General features: G+C 41.9%; 1 protein-coding gene across 2 annotated transcripts in view; it reads left to right on the forward strand.

Moving 5' to 3' along the window:
• Positions 1–342: 342 nt before the first annotated feature.
• ccbe1 (collagen and calcium binding EGF domains 1) overlaps positions 343–22,267 on the forward strand; it is a 311,398-nt gene continuing 289,473 nt past the window's right edge. Inside the window, exons 1-2 of one of the 2 annotated variants that reach the window (XM_072573453.1) lie at positions 343–923; positions 1,200–1,283. In XM_072573453.1, coding sequence (XP_072429554.1) covers positions 811–923; positions 1,200–1,283 — 197 coding nt within the window. In that variant the 5' untranslated portion in view covers positions 343–810. The remainder of the gene's footprint in view (positions 924–1,199; positions 1,284–22,267) is intronic. The other variant, XM_072573461.1, reaches the window with a different exon arrangement.

A 22,267-nucleotide genomic window follows, 5' to 3' on the forward strand; every position in this document is an offset into this window, starting at 1 on the left:
ATTCAATGTTTGTAAACAAAAGAAATCAACCCAGGAGTGTAGGTTGAAACTGCCCTCAGAGGGGTTTGTTCAGTTTTACAAGTGCAGCCGAGAATGATCCCGCTGGTAAAATGAGCCAGGAGCGTGAGCGGATTAAATCAAATAAACACTGAGGGGGTACCCCGCTTTTATTTCACTGCACGGGTGGACAAGGGGCTTACAACCAGGATGAATGGAGCCTGTACAAACACTGCTCGCTTCCGTTTACAAACGGCGGATTTGTCAAGTGATGTGAATAACCGGGGAGGGGGAGTGAGGTAGGAGTTTGACAGTGATCGGAAGCAAGTACAGTCCGCTCACAGCGGCACAATGCAAGAGGAAAGTCTGCACGTCCTCATGTGGGCACACTGATCAGACACTGACCAAGCAGCCACACAGACGCTGCTTCAGTCACATTCATCATCTGGTACTCACGCTCTCACATCCAAGTTCCTCCCCTTGCCGCTCGCTAGCGCGTCCGACCCTGTACAATGTATGAGAGAGAGAAAAAAGTTTATCCAAACTCAGCAGCAGCCCCATCAGCAGAGCCAAAGACCTTTCGCTGTTGACAAATACCAACTCAGCGCCAGAGTCCTTAACCCTGTTCTAAAGTCATTTTCTTTTTAAACCCCCCAGCCCAAAATGTGAAATGCGAAAAGCCAGCTGCGCTTCCCGGTCGATCACTCACATAAGAAAATCTTTAAGGGGAAAACAAGTATCTCTGAGCCCGAAATTTTGTAGAGGTTCTGTCCCAGGAACGCTGTTATCAATCGTGACTGATCAGGGAGGAAAATGTCTTACCAAACTTTTGTGAACCTATTGAGGACTGCCTTCCTGTTGTCGCTGATATCCCCAGGATTCACGTATTCCTACTTTTCCATATCAGAGCAAGACGAATCGTACAGGTTTGTCCTTTTATATTTTAGTTTCCACCTTTTCTTTTGTCCCCATCCCCATTCTGCAAGTTGTTTAAATTTGCCCTCCTCGCTGTTAATAGGAATCGTGGTTGGAGATAATATTCATTCTAGTTAAAAGCTAACGTGGAAACGCACCCAAAAAAGGGGGTCAGTTGTAACTCGGGAGTTTATACAATGTTGCTTTCAATCCATTGGGATCAAGAAGTAGATTTAGTTTAGAAGTTCTTTCATTGATACCTGAAGAACTTTTGTTTGTTCTTCAAGCAGAGAAAACTGCCCGGAAAACAAAATCATTACCACGGAGTACCCGTGTTTGAAATCTACTGGGGAAGTTGCGACCTGCATCAGGTAAGCGTGTTCATATCTCACCATCTCAAATGCTTACTCACTGTCTGACATTTAAAGCACTCCTTAACTTTTATTGCTTCTATCAGATCTACTTCTCTGAGTTATGGTCTCCATATAACTGTAATTGTGCAAAGATACGTTTTTACAGGTCATTCCCAAAAAAATTAACAACTCTTATTAGATATCGCATTCTTCCATTTTCATTGGTAGATTGTAAATTACTGAAAGCTTGTTTAAAGATGAATTTCAGCCTTCACTTGTAATTTTTTTTTGAACTCCTGCTGTCTTATGCTAACTTATCAAGATAGATCCCAGTTTGAGACCAAGACCTACAACAAAACAAAGCCCACTGAACTGAATTGTACTGTTCTGGATTCCATTCCATTCGGGGATTAGATGTGGATTTTGCCCAAGCAATTAAACTGGGGTTAGTGTGTATGAGACTCATTACAGCTTGCTATAATTATAAAAGTTTTGCATCTGTGTAAAGCCCAAACCACTTTGTATCAATACAAAATATGTACCGCAGTTGGTTTAAAGAACTTCAGTTGGAGTGGGTGTATTCAGCACCACCTCTCATGTGAATCCAATTGGAACTCTAACATTAATTTGGGTAGAAAAAGAGACCCTTACTTTGCCAACACATAGCTGGTTTTGGAGCAAGGTGATAATAAAAAGCATCTGCTCAGCAAGGGTAGTCAATTTTCTTTTATATAGCATGGAAATGAATATTCAGTTGCCAGCATTCACATCTTATGTACATTAAGAAACACAGTCAGATTTGTCTAAGTTTTCTCTCAAAGCATATTGAATTTCAGTGTAATTTACTGTTCTGGCATGGTACAGTTGAACTTAACTGAATTTTAGGTTATTTGTCAATAACTGCTTCAAAATACTTTTATAAAGTGAATGTTCAAGAACCTGTGCCAGGGAAAGTTTTTCTAAGCAGATTAAAATTCATCAAAAGATCTTTGTGCCCCCTTATTGAATTAATAGGTCTTTGGTGGAGTTGGTCAAGATTCTGTAGTCTTATGCCTACTGCTATATCCCTCTTTAAGACTGCAATGTAATTTTGCTGACTTTGTAGAAACTTTATAGTCACCACAAGCCTTCTGTCATTAACAACACGCATCAATCAAAGTTAGCTCAGGTATGCTGCTAACCAGCCTTTCAAATTCCTCAGCCTTCTAAATCCTTAGAATTATCACTGGCACTTGAAAATATATTTGTGGACCTCTGCTTACCCCACTCAAACAAGTAAATGGGAAATATATGACTGTGGCTATTTGTGTACATTCCATCTATTAAATATGCATCCATACAATGCACAAGTCCCAAATGAAGAGGATAAATGAATGTTAGTCACTTTACAGTTGAAATGGATTGCTTTTTGGTGTATCAGCATTTTTTTGTTATCTCTTGAATATTTTAAAGGTATTTGGAGTACAATGTGGAAAAATATGAACTTGTCTACTTTGATAAAAACAAATAGAAATGGAGAGAGATTGTAGAATTTGCTGCGACACAGGGCTCAGGCCATCTTAGTACATGAATCACAAAATGTTAACATGTATTTATAATAAGTGATAATAAAGACAAATAGAATATTGATGAATACTTGCAAGATGAATGAAATACTAAAATCACAAAGTTTTGTTGCGGTTGTACAGGGTGTTTTTGTGGCCAATACTGTGTCTACATTTAGTCTCTTTACTTCGAAAAATAATGTGTAATCCTATTAGAAGCAGGTAAGAGGGTTCACTTAACTCATTCTGGGATGAAGGGCTTCTCTCTTTTTAGAAAAAAAATGGAATGAGATATGTGATATCCTTGGGAGTTTAGAAGAATCAGAGGTTATGTTATCAAAACATATAAGATCGTGAGGAGACTAGTTAGGTTGGATACAAGGCAATGTTCTCTCTTGTGAGGGTGATGACAGCCAAGGAACATAGTTCAAGAATAAGAGATCTCCCTTTATGATGAGTCAAAGGAGATTCTTTTTCTCTTTCTCTCTCTCCCTGACACATGGTAGGGAAACTATTGGAGATCATTGTATGTGGAAGCAGACCATTCAGCCCATTGAGACCATACTGACCCTCTGAAGAGCATTCCACACAGACTCACCCTCTATCTCTGCATTTCATATAGCTAATCCACCTAGCCTGCGCATCCCCGGTCATTATAGGCAATTTAACATGGCCAATCATCCTAACCTAGACATCTTTGGACTGTGGGAGGAAACCAGAGCACCCAGAGGAAACTCACACAGGCACGGGGAGAATGTGCAAACTTCACACAGTCACCTGAGGGTGGAATCAAACCCAAGTCTGTGGCACTATGAGGCAGCAGTGCTAACCACTGAGCCACCATGCCATAGAGAGACAAGATTTGATCAGAGACTAGATTAGATTAGATTAGATTACTTACAGTGTGGAAACAGGCCCTTCGGCCCAACAAGTCCACACCGCCCCGCTGAAGCGCAACCCACCCATACCCCTACATCTACCCCTTACCTAACACTACAGGCAATTTAGCATGGCCAATTCACCTGACCTGCACATCTTCGGACTGTGGGAGGAAACAGGAGCACCCGGAGGAAACCCACGCAGACACAGGGAGAATGTGCAAACTCCACACAGAGAGTCGCCAGAGGCGGGAATTGAACCCGGGTCTCTGGCGCTGTGAGGCAGCAGTGCTAACCACTGTGCCACCGTGTCGCCCACCTTTGCCAGAGGGAAGCCTCATCTAAGAAATTTGGTGTAATTTTTTGAGGAAGTGATCAAGTGTTTGGGTGAGGATAGGGCAGCTGATGTAGTTTATATGGGTTTCAACAAAGCCTTTAAGGTTCATAAGGAGCCTGATAAAGAACATAAAACTTCATGAGCTCCAGGGTAGCTTGGCATGAAGACAGAGGGTGGTGGTAAAAGAATGATGCCCTGTGTGTAGTAGCATACCACAGGGATCAATGCTCGGTCCTTATTTTTTGTGATATTCATAAATGACGTTGATGAGAATAAGTAAGTTTGAAGATGAGAGTGGACTTAAGGCTGACAATGAGAGAAAGGTGTTAGATTTTAGAAGGATATAAATAGATTAGTCAGCTGGGCAGATCAGTGGCAGATGGAATTTAACCCCTGATGCACTTTGGAAGAACAAGGGAGTACTCAATAGCAAGGCAATAGGAAGCTCAGAGGAATAAAGGGATCTTGAGGAGCTTGTCCACAGATCCCTGAAGGTGGCAGTGGCCTAGTCATATTATTGCTGGAATATTAATGCAGAAGTCAGCTAATGTTCTGGGGAATCAGGTTTTAATCCTGTCATGGCAGATGGTGTATTTAGAATTCAATAAAAAGAAATCTTGAATTAAGAATCTACTGATAATCATTGTCGGAAAAACCCATCTGGTTCAGTGAAGGAAACCGGCCATCCTCACGTGGTCTGGCCGACATGTGACTCCAAACCTACAGCAATGTGGTTGACTCTCAGTTGCCCTCCAAACTGGTGTAACAAACTGTTCGGTTGTACCAATCACTACAAAGTGTCAAAAAAATGAAACTGGACAGATCACCTGACAGCAACCGAGGCAATGGAAAAAGCAACAGCCTGTGGACCCTTCAAAGCCCTCTTTACTAATATCCAGGGGCTAGTGCCAAAATTGGGAGAGCTGTCTCACTGACTATTCAAACAACAGCCTGACATAGTCATATTCACCAAATCATACCTTACAGACAATGTCCATCACCATCACTGGATAGGTCCTATCTCATGGCAGGACCGACCCCACAGAGGCGGCAGCACTGTGGTATACAGGTGGGAGGGAGCTGCCTGGGAGTCCTCAACACTGACTCTGGACCCTATGAAGTATAATTGCTTCAGGTTAAACACAGGCATGGAAACCTCTTGCTGATTGCAACACACTGTCCTCCCTCAAGCTGACGAATTGGTGCTCTTCCATACTGAACCACACTTGGAGGAAGCATAATGTTGGAAAGGGCATAAACATACTATGGCTGTGACCTTTCAATGACCACCACCGAGTGTGGCTCGGTATCAGTACTGCTGACCGAGTCCTCAAGGACACAGCTGCTGGTCTATGTCTGCAGTCGGTGGTGAGGAAACAAAACGAGTGAAAAGTATACTTGACCTCATCCTTACTAATCTGCTCGCTGAAGTTGCATCTGTCCTTGACAATATTGGTAAGAGTGACCACTGCACAGTCCTTGTGAAGATGAAGTTACACCTTCACATTGAGAATAACCTCCATCATGTTGTGTGGCACTACCACTCTGCTAAATGGGACAGACTTCAAACAGATCTAGCAACGCAAGGCTGGGCATCCATGAGGTGCTGTGGGCCATGAACAGCAGCTAGCACAATCTACAATCTCATGGTCTGGCATATCCCCTTCTCAATTAGTACCATCTAGGATATTGATCAAACCTGGCTCAATGGAGATTGCACGACGACATAAGACCATAAGACCATAAGACATAGGAGTGGAAGCAAGGCCATTCGGCCCATCGAGTCCACTCCGCCATTCAATCATGGCTGATGGGCACTTCAACTCCACTTACCCGCATTCTCCCCGTAGGCCTTAATTCCCCGACATGCCAGGAGAAGTACGAGGCATCCCTGAAAATGAGGTGTCGACCTGGTGAAGCTACCAAAAATGTCTATCACTGTGCCAAACAGCATAAAACAGCAAGGAAAGACAGAGCTAAGTGATGCCACAACCAGTGGATCAGATCTAAGCGCTGAAGTCCTGCCACATCTAGTCGTGAATGGTGGCGGATGATTAAACAGCTCACTGGAGGAGAGGGCTCCACAAATACTTTCATCCTCAATAATGAAAGAGCCCAACACATCAGCACAATAAATAAGGCTGAAGCTTTAGCAGTAATCTTCAATCAGAAGTGTGGAGTGGATGAGCCATCTCAGCATCCTCCAGTGGTCCTCAACATCACAGATTCAGCCAATTTGATTCTCTCCATGTGATATCAAGAAATGTTTGGAGGCATGGGATATTGCAAAGGCGATGAGCTCTGACAATATTCCGGTGAGAGTATGAAAGACTTATGTTCCAGTACCTGCCGTTCCCTGAGCCAAGCTTTTGAAGTACAGTTGCAACACTAGCAACTATCCATCAATGTGAAAAATTGTCCAGATATCTCCTGTATATTAAATGCAGGTCAAATCCAACCCAGCCAACTACTGCTCTGTCAATCTTCTTTTGAGCATGAGTAAAGTGTTGGACAATGTCATCAACAGTGCTACCAGCAACACCTGCCGATGAATAACCTGCTCAGTGATGCACTGCTGAAGTTCCGCAAGGGCCACTTAGTTTCTGAACTTATTACAGCCTTGGTTCAAACATAGACAAAAGAGTTGAAATCAGAGGTGAGGGAAGAGTGACAGCCCTTGACGTTAAGGCTACATTTGACTCAGTGTGGTAACAAGGACCCGTAGCAAAACTGGAATCAATGAGTATCTGGGGGCAAACTGTCTGCGGGTTGAAGTTATATTTGGTTGTGGTTGTTGGAAATCAGTCATCTCAGCTCCAGGATATCTCTCCAGGAGTTCCTCAGGGTAATGTCCTCAGCCCAACCATTTTCAGCTGCTTCATCAATGACCTTCCCTCCAACAGAAAGTGTGAAGTAGGGATGTTCGATGATGATTACACGATGGTCAGCACCATTCACAACTCCTCGTATACTGAAGCAGTCCATGTTTACATGCAATAAGATCAGGACAACATCCAGGCTTGGGTTAACATGTGGCAAGTAACATTTATGCCACACAAATGCCAGGCAATGGGCATCACCAATAAGTGACAATCTAACCACTACCCCTTGAGTGTTACCTTGGGGATTACCATTGACAAGAAGCTCAACTGGACTCACCATGTAAATACAATGGCTACAACAGCAGGCTAGGAATACTGTGGCAAATAATTCACCACCTGACCTGTGGAAGCACCTACAAGGTCCAAGTTAGGAGAATGATGGAATATTCACAACTTGCCTGGATGGGTGCATCTTCAGCACTTAAGAAGCTTGACACCATGCAAGACAAAGCATCACGCTTGATTGATATATCTACAAGCAACCACTATCTCCTCCACTAATGATCAGTAACAGCAGTGTGTACTATCTACAAGATATACTGCAGAAATTTGCCAAAGATCCTCAGACAGCACCTTCCAAACTTATGATTACCTCCATCTAGAAGGACAAGGGCAGCAGATATATTGGAACACCACCACCTTCAAGTTCCCCTCTGAGACACTCATCATCCTGACTTGGAAATATATTGCCATTTCTTCACTGTTGTTGGGTAAATATTCTGGAAGTCCCTTCATGATGGCATTGTGGGTCAGCCCACAGCAGGTGGACTGCAGTGGATTAAGAGGGCAGCTCAGCACCACCTTTTCAAAAGCAACAAGGGACAGGCAATAAATACTGGTCAACCAGCAATGGCCATATCCCACAAATGAATTTTAAAAAGGGAAGGGTAGGTTAATAGGGTAGTTAAGAAGGCATATAGGACCTTTGCCTTTATTGGTTGTGCTATATGTGATAAGAAAAAGGAGGTTATGCTGGAGCTGTACAGAACTTTGTTTAAGCCACTGCTGAAGGACTGTATGCAGTTCTGATCACCACAATAAAGGAAGTATATGATTACACCTGAGGGAATGCAAAGGAGATTTACCAGAATGCTTCATCCCAGGCAATAGTTTTCTGTGAAGGGAAGCTGGATAAGCTTGGCTTATTTTTGAGCAGTAAAGATTGAGGGGGGGACCTGATAGGGGTGTATAAGATTGAGGGACATGAACAAGGTGAATAGAAGGCAGCTTTAGTTGCTTTAGTTCCCTTTAATTAAATGATCAATTAACAAGGGAACATAATTTTAAAGTAAAAGGCAGGAGATTTAGAGGGGTTTGAGGAAAAACATTTTTACCTAGAGGGTAGTGGGATCTGGAATGTAGGGCCTCAGACGGTAGATGAAGCTGGAAACCTCACAACGTTGAAAAAGAACTTGACTGAGAACTTGAAATGTCAACGCATTTAAGGTTATGGGTCTAATGTGGGAAAGTGGTACAGTGTAAATGATAGTATATTTTTATTGTTGCAGATGGACGGAAAGGCTGTCCTGTATGATTCAATGATTCATTAGTCTGCGGAATTCTCTTCCCCAGAAAGCAGTGCAAGTTGGGTCATTGAAATTGTTCAAGATGGAGTTAGATAGTTTTTTGATAATCAAGTGAGTCAAGTGTTTGGGGAGGACAGACAGGAAATTGGAGCTGTGACCATAACCAGATCAGCCGTGATCTTATTGGTTAGTGAAACAGGCTCAAAGGTCCAAATAGTTGTCACCTTCTCTTAAATCCAATGTAAAGTCAGACAATCCCTTAAGTAATAAGATTGGAAGAGTTCCATAAGACCATAAGACTTAGGAGTGGAAATAAAGCCATTCGGCCCATTGAGTCCACTCCAGCATTTAATCATGGCTGATGGGCATTTCAACACCACTTACCCACACTCTCCCCATAGCCCTTAAATTCTTGAGCTCACAAGGAATTATCAATCCCTGCCTTGAAGACATTTAACATCTCAGCCTCCACTGCGCTGTGCAGCAGTGAGTTCCACAGGCCCACAGTTCCAATATGGCTTCATAATCTTTGCTGATATTTTACAGCATTTGTATTACCTCTAGCCAGTCCTTCTCAGTGATAAACATGTGGTATTACAAGAACTTGTTGGTTGTGCATTATCTGTAATTTCACTCTTCCCCAGTGTAATTATTCTCACCACTGTAAGGAGAATCATGACAGAAATAAGCAACAACATCTGATGAGTGCTATCATGCATCGAATCCCAATGTTGGTAATGTTTACAATCCCTCAGACATAGAAAACTACTTGGGACAGTTTAACATTATATATGTACCAGAATACACAAAACCCCAAACCATCTAACTTCAACTAGATAATGCTTAGAATGCTACATTTTGTCTTTATGTATTCAGGATAGGGAAGAATATACAGCCGGATTTCCCGCTTCTGACTTCTATTGATCAGTCTCTGTTGGCGAGTGTTTCTACGTGGAAATGAAAACAGAAATTCCTGGAGAATCAGCAGGTCTGGCAGCCTCTGTGGGGGGAAATCAGAGTTGATGTTTCGGGTCCAGCAACACTTCTTCAGAACTTCAGAAATCTATTTAGATATTGAGCAACAACACAATTGATGTCAACTGTGATGCTGTCCAAGGTCATAAAGAATCCAAAAGCACATTTTCCATACTGAAATGAAGATCATTTGGTCTAGACACCAGAGTTTAGAAAAATGAGAGGTGATCTTATTGAAGCATAAAAAGATCCTTGGGTTCTTGACAGTGTAGACTTGGTTATTTGTGGGTGAATCTCGGCCCAGAGGGTATAATCTCAGAATAAGTAATTGCCCATCATGGACAAATTAGATTACCTACAGTGTGGAAACAAGCCCTTCGGCCCAACAAGTCCACACCGAGCACAACCCATCCAGACCCATTCCCCCACACCTAACACTATGGGCAATTTAGCATGGCTAATTCACCTAACCTGCACATTTTTGGATTGTGGGAGGAAACCGAAGCACTTGGGGGAAACCCACACAGAGAATGTGCAGAGAGAGTCACCTGAGGCGGGAATTGAACCCGGGTCTCTGGCGCTGTGAGGCAGCAGTGCTAACCACTATGCCACCGTGGTTAGCACTGAATTTCATCTTTCAGAAGGTAGTGAATCTGTGGAATTCTTTACTATAGTGGGCTACAGACATTGGATTCATGAACTACTTTCAAGGCTGAGATTGACAAATTTTTAATCAGTAAGGGAATCAAGGGTTAAGGAGAGAAAGTGGAGTTGAAGGTTATTGGATGGGTCACGAATGGCGGAGAAGCCTCATGTGGATGAATAAGAGAAAGTGAGGACTGCAGATGCTGAAGATCAGAGTTGAAAACTGTGGTGTTGGAAAACACAGCAGGTCAGGCAGCATCCAAGGAGCAAGAGAGTCGACATTTTGAGCACAAGCTCGAAGAGCCTGCTGAACAGCTCATGCCCGAAACATCAATTGTCCTTCTCCTCGGATGCTGCCTGACCAGCTGTGCCTTTCTCTCACCATACTTTTTTTGACTTATGGTTGAATGTCTCTTCTGCTCCTATGACTTATGCTCAGAGTGCTACTGGTGTCTGGGAAAAAACATGTTCAACAAGATGAGAAAATTATTAATTTCAAAGTAAGCTCACAATGGTTGGAGGATATTCTCTGTATGCTATACTCATCCAAATCATAAATAGTTATTCACAATTATGAATAAATCAGCTTTATGAATAAACTGAAATGTATTATATCCCAGGCTTAGGCAGAAGTATGTTGGGCCATACTGAAGTGATGATAGGAACTATATAAATGCAAGTCTTTCGTGTTATCTTCTTGTTTTCTCTTTAAGTCAAATCCACATTAAGTTGGGTAGTTTTAATGATACTTGTGTGGTGTTAAACTGACATTCCATGCCCTTTCATGTTCTAAATAACCTGAAGAACACTTCAGTGAAAGTAGGCCCCTTGAACCTTTTGCACCATTCAATTTGATTGTTGCTGATCTGCATTTCAACTTTGTTTACTTTTCTTTGCTCCTTACTGTTTCCCAAACAAAACTCTATGTTGAAAATTTCAATTAATGCAGAATCCATACATTTGTTGGGAACTAAGTTCCAAATTTCCTAAAGTAGGAGTATATTTCAAAGCAATGGAGACCAAGCCGCATAGAGCAGGATAGTAAGCATAAAGTTTTGCCCTGGTTAACTCAATAATAAAGGAGGCTTAATGGAACAAGTTGTGTTAAAATGGGCTGTGGCTTTAATTTCTTCCTGGCAGTGCTCGATACAGATACTCTCCTAATGACAGACTAAAAAGAAATACCAGTCCAATCCTCCATGAAGCAAACCTATAAGTTAAAATTCAAATGAAACTCTTCAGATGCATTTCCTTCATTACAACAGTGAATACACTTCAAAATTACTTCATTACCTGTAAGATCTTTGAGGCTTCCAAAAGCTGTGAAAAGCACTATAGAAATGCAGATCTTTCCTTTTAAAATCTATGTTTAAATAAGGTTTTGCAGTTTTTCAATTACCTCATGGGATATGTGCTCTGCTTTCAACCCATCCATGTAAAGTGTATGATGAAGACCAGGCATTTTCTAAGGTTACTGTTTAAGATTGCAGTGAAGCGCTTTTTGATAAATATTTTTTAAGTGTAATTTATCCTTGGATTTTCCATTTGATTTTTAGAACATGAGAAGATTTACTTTTTGCCATATTTTTTGCCAGAAAGATTATTTTTAGATGTTTGCACAGAGTTATGATAACTAACAATTGGATTCTCCCTGTTTGAACTTTTGGAGGAGGATGACGAAGTGGACAAAAGTAGTGATGTGGGATCCATTCACTGGACTGCCTCATGTAGGAATTTGGTCTAGGTAACTGGAAATATAAAAGGTTCACTTCTGGTAAAGGTTCTGTTTGTTTGATCTCAAAAATGTGTATTCTGAAAGGGATAAAAATAGAGGACTAATCCTATGAAGACACACTTTCAGCTTTTAGTAGAACGCATTGGAAACTTTGAACATGCCCTTCCCATTGTATTGAGGGAGAAGAAATATCTTTCATTGATCTTACATAACACTTTTGACAGTAAGTGTACGAAAAAGATTCAAGATTGGAATAAAGCCTTTATACAAGAACCTAAAAGGTCTGTATCCTCTTTATTACAAAGGAAACCAATCAATAGAGGGTTCACTTTATGGATACTTTATTCCTAACATGGTTCGTTTCCAGTTCCCTGCTTTGTTCAGTGAGGAAATGTAGAACAACAATCTTGAGCAAGAAAAAGCACATTTTGTGAATATGTAGAACCTTAAATTCCTGGATGGAAACTTGGAAAAGTGATCCATCTGCCTCTCCAAAAGTGACTGCAGCCAGGCTCATCTGAATTTAATATCCAGGCTTATGAATCATTTGTTAACTTCCCGACCAAAATCAAAACAGGTTCCCACCTGAGCATTGAAATTAGGTGACTGGGGAAATGTAGCAATGAATCCGTTCTGAGATTATCTCCCAGAAGGAGAATCCTGGATGGAGAAGGCCCAAATTTTCTTAATCCAACCCCGAAGAACATTGTTGCTCTTAGTCAGTAAGTAAACTAGATGTATCTTAGGTGGAATAAACTGCCAGTGGAAGTGGTAGATGCAGGGACAGTTACAACATTTAAAAGAAATTTGGACAGGTCTGTGAATAGGAAAGCCTTGGAGGGATTATGGCCAAATGCAGGCAAGTGGGACTAGTTTAGTTTGGGAAACTTGGTCAGCATAAGTAAGGTCGACCAAAGGGTCTGTTTCCTTGTTATATGACTCTGATTCGATTTAGGTGAGAAGGGAAACTATCGCCAGTCCTGAGGAAAGGTCACTGGAACCAAAACATTAACTTTGATTTCTCTTCACAGATGCTGCTGTACCTGCTGAACGTTTCCAGCAACTTCTGCTTTTGTTTCTGATTTATAGCATTCACAGTTCTTACGGGTTTTTTTTTATTAACCATCACTCCAGCCCTACTAAGGCCTTAGGTTAAAATAGATGAGATGGTCAAATCTTGTTCCAAGTATAGAGCGTGACCTTGGCCATTGCAGGTTCCGTATTTATCATCATTTCTGGAAATATATATTGCTGGAAAAATAAACTATAAAACCGCAGTCAAACAGATGAGGGAAAATAAAAGAATGAGTATATACCCTGCTCCAGTCAACTTCCTCAGATTTGGCAACAATGGAAGAATCTATATGGGTGAACAAAATTGTAAGAAAGTACAATTTTAAAGAGCTTTCCAGCAGAATCATTTTGCTTTCCAGAGAATGTAGTACATTTCCATTTGCTACATGCAATTACTTACAGTATTTAATTGGTTCAAATTTTCTACATATTGACTATAGATTACATCTGGCCATTATAAAAAGAGGCAGATGATTTACATTTAAGAGGAAATTTCCAGAAATTTGAGAAAGTTGCTTGGGGCCACATCAAGAAAATGATTAAACCACAGCTACATTACATGGTGAGATGCACAGCACATGGGCTCTCCACTGTTGGCCGTTTTGTTGGTGTGCTGTGTGCAGAGTAATGTAGCAGTTGTGGTTATCCCACTCCACCGTAGCAACAAAACAATTCTGAATTATTTACAGTTCCTTCCCACACATGCCGGAGGGGCAGAACATTTAATTCATTTTCATGCACATTTTCAATAATCTGATTTCATCATCAAAAGTAAATTTCTCAGAAAGGTTTATCAAGCAAATCTGAGCAAAGGTTAGCAATAATTAACTCTCAGTATAATTGGTGTTGACTGTGAATTTTTCTTACTAACCAACTGCATATGACTTCTCCTGAAGTTGGAGTCATTAATCTTTCCGTGAGATTTGTAATGTATCAGGGAAGTGGAAAGCGCACAGTTGGTTTGTGCATGTTCAGCGCTAGTTGATGTAAAAGGCAGACTCAGGACTAAGTGGATGCTAAATAAATCTACCACACATAATTAACTAGGCATATGTCATGACCTCAGAATGTTACAAAATGTTCTACAGCCAGTGAATTAAGTTTCAAATTCAGTCATTGTTATAAAGGACATAAATATGGCAACCAAATTACTCAGAGCAGACACCCAGAAATGGTGGTGAAATAACTAACAAAATAATACTTTGTACCAATTGAAGGAATAAAGATTCAGGCTCCCAGACTGGGCCTCAACTGAAGTGTTTTAATTTTCCAAATATATCTATTCCCCTACCAAACGTATTGACTTCATATAATATATAGTTATGTGGGTCCTCAAAGGTGCTCAATGGCTCCCCAGAGTAACTATTCCTCATGCAGGGGTCTAATCCAAACAAGAAATTTAGGTAAACTGAGTTTGTTCTCACTCAAGGTCTACACATCTACATTTGCCAGACTTGTCAAACCTCTCAATAGGCATCAGTTGCAGAAAACCCAATGATTCCTCATTTTATAAATCAGAGGTGCTGATGTCCAATTGCTATCCTTCTAGTCTGGAGATTGTATAATGATGCAATTTCATATGTTAGGCATGAATTCCCCAATTGTGACCAACTGTTGCAGAGTTTTAATTACTGATCTGCTCAACTGTGCCGTCAAATCCATCTTTTGTGCACTGGTTTCCAGTTCTTCTCTCCATCCTCCAAAGTCACAATTCTGGTTTGATGCATATCTTTGTAACTTTAAATCCCAGCAATGCAAATTTAAATATGTGGAGTGGACAATAGTTTGATTATTCATCGCCAGAACTAATAGAACTTTATAGTACATTACTTCATCTTAACCCCCTCACTGAAACTGCTCACTATTCCAAATGCAAAGACAATATTGCATTAATTTCTGTACTATAAACTGTTCATGATATCATCTTGTCAACAACACCGCTAACAAGTGTAAGGAGTTCCTGCGCTGCTTTGCCATTTAGTTTCAGACTATCTGTTCAGTTGCTTATGCTGTTTTACTACTTTCCCTTAATCTACTTGATCTAACCTCCTCGAAAGTATGCACAATTTTCTCCAGTTTATCTCCTAATGCCCCTCAAGGTCTCTCTAATTTCACCTTGTCCTGACATCTTCTGCCTAATCCCTCGATGTTTTTTCAATTTTCTGATCACTCAACTTCTCTTCTTGTCACCACCATGTTTGCTGATAGTGTTGATGCTTCCATATCTCAATAGTACTCAATGGACTGTCCTTCAGATATGTCACCTTCAAGAAACCACTACCCCGCACCATCTTCTATCTGCTCCTATTTAAAAGTGCTGTCACTAATACTCAACAGTATCAGAACTGATGCCCAACTCTAAGCTCCACCAGGGCCGCCCAGTTCATTGCATTTTTATGGTTGGTGTTTTCTGACTGAAGCCATTTTCATAGCTTCCAGCCTTCACCTTTAGTCAACTATTCTTTGCTGCCACCTTTTATAACAGAAAACAGATAGAATTGTCGCTAACCTTTGCATGCTTTTATGTTAATTGCAGTGTTTACAAAAAAATGCCAATTTGAATGTGATCACTTGCTTACAATTAAACACAATAAATATACAATTAACAATATTAATTCACAATATTAACCCCTTTCTGCCAATCAGTGTGACATCCACATCAACACTCCAAGTAAAATGGTGGTGACCTAGACATCGACAAAACAGTGTAAAATTATGTGCTGTGACTTTGTTCATACTAATGTTTAATTTCCATTAGTTAAGATCTGAAAATCAGTTTCATTGACTCTGCTTCATTCGCTTCAACAAGCTCCCTGGACTTATATAATTCCTTGATGTGAATAAACATTCCCAAGTGCCTCACGAAGGCATAATTAAAAATATTCATGCCTATGTGCAATAAATATCAAAGTTTGCACTTTTAAGGTGTCAGCTCTGAAGAATACTCAATGCTCATGGACCTTAACCCAAACAAATGCTATATAAGTTTCCCAAATTAAATGTTTGCCACTTGCACAACAGCCCTGTATTGCAATATTATTTCTCTTTGCATGGGATGTTTATGGATTTTGCCGCTCCTCCACTCAATATTACTCCCCCAGGATCATTGCTACTGTTCCTGCCCATGCGTGGATATTGCAACTTCCAAAACCTAGGGAGTATCCTTACTGCTTGTAGTAAATTACAGTCTGCAATAGGTGTCTCCGTGGTTTTGCAAATTCCATAGAATTTAGATATTAAGTGATCTTGTTGCCAACAAATGATATCATGTTGTACCTGTACAGGACAGGGGTGAGGCCACTTTTGGAATACTGCATTCAATTCCGGTCTCCTTGCTATAGGAAAGATGTTGATAAACTTGAAAAAGTTCAGACAAGTTTAACAAGGATGTTACCAGGATTGGAGGATCTGAGCTCTAAGGAGAGGCTGAATAAATCAGGGCTAATTTCCCTGGAATGTGGAGGCTGAGGGGGAACATTATTGAGGTTTGTAAAATCATAAAGGACACTGATAGGATGAATAAGCAAGGTCTTTTTCCCAGGGTAAGGGAGTCTAAAACTAGAGGGCATACGTTTAAGGTGAGAGGAGGAAGATTTAAAAGGGACCTGAAAGGCAACTTTTTCGCACAGAGGGTGGCGTGTGTATGGAATGAGCTGCCTAATAATAAGATCCGTTGTGGTAAGGAGGTAAGTGCCGAATTTTGCTTGTTGTATTCTTTAGACCCAGTTTTTTGTTTAAAATAAAGGTTAGCTTTAGAGGGATGGCAGTGAAGGCAGTGCAATGTTCCTCCTGCAACATGTATGAGGTGAGGGATGCCATGGACGTCCCTGCTGATTACACTTGCAGGAAGTGCACCCATCTCCAGCTCCTCCAAGACCGTGTTAGGGAACTGGAGCTGGAGTTGGATGAACTTCGGATCATTCGGGAGGCAGAGGGGGTCATAGATCGGAGCTATAGGGAAGTAGTAACTCCAAAGATGGCAGATAGATGGGTGACAGTGAGGGGGACTGGGAGGAAGCAGCCAGTGCAGGGACCCCCTGTGGTCGTTCCCCTCAAGAACAAGTATACCGTTTTGGATACTTGTGGGGGGGACGACTTACCAGGGGTAAGTAACGGGGCTCAGGCCTCTGGCACGGAGCCTGTCCCCGCTACTCAGAAGGGAAGGGTGGAGAAGAGCAGAGCAATAATAATTGGGGACTCGATAGTTCGGGGCACAGATAGGCGGTTTTGTGGGAACGAGAGAGACTCACGTTTGGTATGTTGCCTCCCAGGTGCAAGGGTACGTGATGTCTCTGATCGTGTTTTCCGGGTCCTTAAGGGGGAGGGGGAGCAGCCTGAAGTCGTGGTCCATATTGGCACCAATGACATAGGTAGGAGGAGTGCTGAGGATGTTAGACAGGCTTTTAGGGAGCTAGGTTGGAAGCTCAGAGTTAGAACGAACAGAGTTGTTGTCTCTGGTTTGTTACCCGTGCCACGTGATAGAGAGTCGAGGAATAGGGAGAGAGAAGAGTTAAATGCGTGGCTACAGGGATGGTGCAGGAGGGAGGGATTTCGGTACTTGGATAACTGGGGTTCTTTCTGGGGAAGGTGGGACCTCTATAAACAGGATGGTCTGCACCTGAACCTGAGGGGCACCAGTATCCTTGGGGGGAGGTTTGCTAGTGCTCTTGGGGGGGGTTTAAACTAACTCTGCAGGGGCATGGGAACCCAGACTGTAGCTGTAGGGTGCAGGACCTGGAGTGTAGGGAGGTTAGGAATATGGCATCAATCTTAAAGGAGGGTGCCTGTAAACAGAAGAGTGGCTTGAAGTGTGTATACTTTAATGCCAGAAGTATACGAAATAAGGTAGGTGAACTCGCAGCGTGGGTTGGTACCTGGGACTTCGATGTTGTGGCTATTACGGAGACGTGGCTAGATCAGGGACAGGATTGGCTGTTGCAGGTTCCAGGGTTTAAATGTTTTAGTAGGGTCAGAGGTGGGGGCAAAAGAGGGGGGGGTGTGGCTTTGCTTGTCAAAGATAGTATTACAGCGGTGGAAAGGAAGATGGACGAAGATTTGCCATCTGAGGTAGTTTGGGTTGAGGTTAGGAATAGGAGAGGTGAGGTCACCCAGTTAGGAGTCTTTTACAGGCCTCCTAATAGTCCTAGAATCGTTGAAGAAAGGATTGCGAAGATGATTCAGGAGAAGAGTGACAGTAATAGGGTGATTGTTATGGGAGACTTTAACTTTCCTGATATTGATTGGGAAAGCTATAGCTCAAGTTCGTTAGATGGGTCAGTGTTTGTGCAATGTGTGCAGGAGAGTTTCCTGACACAATATGTAGATAAGCCAACAAGAGGTGAGGCCATACTGGATTTGGTTCTGGGTAACGAACCAGGCCAGGTATTAGAACTAGGGGTAGGTGAGCACTTTGGGGACAGTGACCACAATTCGGTGATTTTTACTCTCGTGATGGAGAGGGATAAGTGTGTACTACAGGGCAAGAGTTATAGCTGGGGGCAGGGAAATTATGATGCGTTGAGGCATGACTTAGGATGTGTGGATTGGAAAAGTAGATTCCAAGGCAAGAGCGTAATTGATATGTGGAACTTGTTCAAGGAGCAACTATTGAGTGTCGTTGATAAGTACGTACCTATCAGGCAGGGAGGAAAGGGTCGTGTGAGGGAGCCGTGGTTTAATAAGGAGTTGGAATCCCTTGTTAAATGGAAGAGGGTGGCCTTTGTAAAGATGAGGCGTGAAGGTTCAATAGGGGCAATTGAGAGTTATAAGGTAGCCCGGAAGGACCTGAAGAGAGAGCTAAGAGCAGCAAGGAGGGGACATGAAAGGTGCTTAGTTGGTAGGATTAGGGAAAACCCTAAGGCTTTCTATAGGTATGTTAGGAATAAAAGAATGACTAGGGAAGGAATAGGTCCAATCAAGGATAGTAATGGGAAGTTGCGTGTGGAGGCTGAAGAGATTGGGGAGGCGCTGAATGAATACTTTTCGTCAGTATTCACTCAGGAACAGGACATTGTTGTCGATATGAATACTGAGGCACGAATAAGTAGAATGGATGGCTTTGAGATATGTAGAGAAGAGGTGTTGGAAATTCTGGCAAGGGTGAAAATAGATAAGTCCCCTGGGCCTGATGGCATTTATCCCAGGATTCTCTGGGAAGCAAGGGAGGAGATTGCAGAGCCATTGGCCTTGATTTTTGTGTCCTCTTTGTCGACAGGAGTAGTGCCAGAGGACTGGAGGCTAGCAAACGTGGTTCCCTTGTTCAAGAAGGGGAGTAGGGATAATCCTAGTAACTATAGGCCAGTGAGTCTCACTTCTGTTGTGGGCAAAGTCTTAGAGAGAATTGTAAGGGATAGGATTTATGCACATCTGGATAAGAATGATGTGATCAAGGATAGTCAGCATGGTTTTGTGAAGGGCAGGTCGTGCCTCACAAACCTTATTGAATTCTTTGAGAAGGTGACTAAGGAGGTAGATGAGGGGAAAGCGGTAGATGTGGTATATATGGATTTTAGTAAGGCGTTTGATAAGGTCCCCCATGGTAGGCTACTGCAGAAAATACAGAGATATGGCATTGAGGGTGAGTTGGAGGTTTGGATTAGGAATTGGCTCTCTGGAAGAAGACAGAGGGTAGTAGTTGATGGCAAAGGTTCATCTTGGAGTGCCGTCACTAGCGGTGTTCCGCAAGGATCTGTTTTGGGACCATTGCTGTTTGTCATTTTTATAAATGACCTGGAGGAAGGGTTAGAAGGTTGGGTGAGCAAGTTTGCGGATGATACGAAAGTCGGAGGAGTTGTAGACAGTGAGGAAGGATATGGCAGGTTACAGCGGGATATAGAGAAGCTGCAGAGCTGGGCAGAAAGGTGGCAAATGGAGTTCAATGTAGCTAAGTGTGAAGTGATTCACTTTGGTAAGAGTAATAAAAAGATGGATTACTGTGCTAATGGTAGACTACTTGGTAGTGTGGAAGAGCAGAGGGATCTTGGTGTCCATGTACACAGATCTCTGAAAGTTGCCACCCAGGTAAATAGTGCAGTGAAGAAGGCATATGGCGTACTGGCTTTTATTGGTAGAGGAATTGAGTTCCGGAGTCCTGAGGTCATGCTGCAGTTGTATAAGACTCTGGTGCGGCCGCATCTGGAATATTGTGTGCAGTTTTGGTCGCCATACTATAGGAAGGATGTGGAGGCACTGGAACGGGTGCAGAGGAAGTTTACCAGGATGTTGCCTGGTATGGTAGGAAAATCCTATGAGGAAAGGCTGAGGCACTTGGGGTTGTTTTCATTGGAGAAAAGAAGGTTTAGGGGTGATTTGATAGAGGTGTACAAGATGATTAGGGGGTTAGATAGGGTTGACAGTGAGAACCTTTTTCCACGTATGGAGTCAGCTATTACAAGGGGGCATAGCTTTAAATTAAGGGGGGGTAGATATAGGACTGATGTTAGGGGTAGGTTCTTCACTCAGCGAGTCGTAAGTTCATGGAATGCCCTGCCAGTAGCAGTAGTGGACTCTCCCTCTTTATGGGTATTTAAGCGGGCATTGGATAGGTATATGGAGGATAGTGGGTTAGTGTAGGTTAGGTGGGCTTTGATCGGCGCAACATCGAGGGCTGAAGGGCCTGTTCTGCGCTGTATTCTTCTATGTTCTATGTTCTAAGAGGTGGTGGAGGCTGGTACAATTACAAAATGTAAAAGGCATCTGGATGGGTACATGTGTAGGAAGGGTTTTGGGAGATATAGGCCAAATGTTGGCAAATGGGACTAGATCAACTTGGGATATCTGGTTTGCACTGATGAGTTGGACCAAAGAGTCTTTTTCTGTGCTGTATAAATCTCTGACGCTATATGGCCATCCAGTCTAAGGAGCTAGTTCTGCTAGCATTGGAGCAAGAGCTGTGCAGATCTAATGAAATTGTGGCAGTATGGTCAAATCGTCGAAGATGTTGGATTTAAACTGTTGAATCGTGGATTCATATCCTATTGCAACTAGTGTTTGGGGATCTTGTGGTGCAATAGTGATATCCCTATCTCTGATCCAGAAGGAAAGACTGAGGTTCCAGTTCAACCTGCTATGGAAGTGTGTCATAACATGGTCTGAACAAGTTGATTAAAAATATCTATAATGAAACCTTCAGTGAGCTAAATAAAAACCGGAAGAACTTTCAAACTACCTTAAAGTATTACGTAAATCAGAAACAAAACAGAAGTCTGGCAGGTCTGGCAGCATCCGTGAAGAGAAATCGGAGTTAACATTTTGGGGCCAGTGACCCTCTGTTCTAAGGAAGGGTCACTGGACCTGAGAAGTTAACTCTGATCTTTTTTTCACAGATGCTGCCAGACCTGCTGAGCTTTTTCAGCAGCTTCTGATTTTGCTTGTGATCTGAAGCTATCTCTATTTTAGCTACATCTTGCTTTAAGGTCTCTGTAAACAGATTGAGTTATCACAGTCAAGGCATTTAATTTGGGTTACTAAATTGCGTCTCTTGTAATTTCTATAGCAATTAATCCATTGATCATGATGAGAGTAACTTGACACAATTGGTTCTACCTCTGTTTATGAATGATGCCAAAATAAAGAACAGTTGCTGGACACATTACTTGAGATAAAATCTCAAACTATCACCGAGCAGCTTTGACATATCTAGTGTGCTGCTCTGCCTTGATTCTTTAATGCCTCTGTTCAAAGTCAGAGATCAAACAAATTTTACACCATTAAGGTGCTAAATGTTTCTCAGATGACCAGAAATTGCTAACAAATGGACCATTGTGTGAGATTTCTGCAAAACAACTGTTCATTCTGCATTTAAATCAGCTTTCATCTACACTATGGATGGTCACCTCCAGACAGAGCTGCCGAGGAAAATGTTCCCTCTGAGATAAACTGCTGCCAAAAACACATTCAAACAGCTTAATCAGGTCTCAAACCTTAAATATAAACTTGGCTACAGCATCCCAAACTTTCAAACTAGCTTAAAGTATTATGTAAATGCAAATCCTTTCTTAAAGGTCTGATTAGAAACTCAAGAACTTGTTCTTGCAGCAGTATGAGAGGCTATTATAAACAGACGCACAACTGAAGGGTCTATTTCCATGCTGTACATCTCTCTGACTCTGTGACTCTAAGTACCTTGTGGGACCGAATGAATAGATTTATTTGCTTTCAATCATCATAACTCGGGCAAAATCCAAGGTGCAAATTCACTTTTAAACTAATTATTCTCAAGATAAGTGGACACCTTCTCCTGTGTTACTGCTTATACCCATTATGTCAACCTGAAACCTTTCTAAAAATCCCTGATTGCCTGAGGGAGAAATATACAGTGAATATGTTAGACAATTTTCTGATCAATTATTCATCAGCTTTGTGTATTGAATGCCTCTCAACATAATCAAATTGAGCAACTGGAATA

This window comes from Chiloscyllium punctatum, chromosome 1 (assembly GCF_047496795.1).
Source record: "Chiloscyllium punctatum isolate Juve2018m chromosome 1, sChiPun1.3, whole genome shotgun sequence".
NCBI classification, from domain to species: Eukaryota; Metazoa; Chordata; class Chondrichthyes; order Orectolobiformes; family Hemiscylliidae; genus Chiloscyllium; species Chiloscyllium punctatum.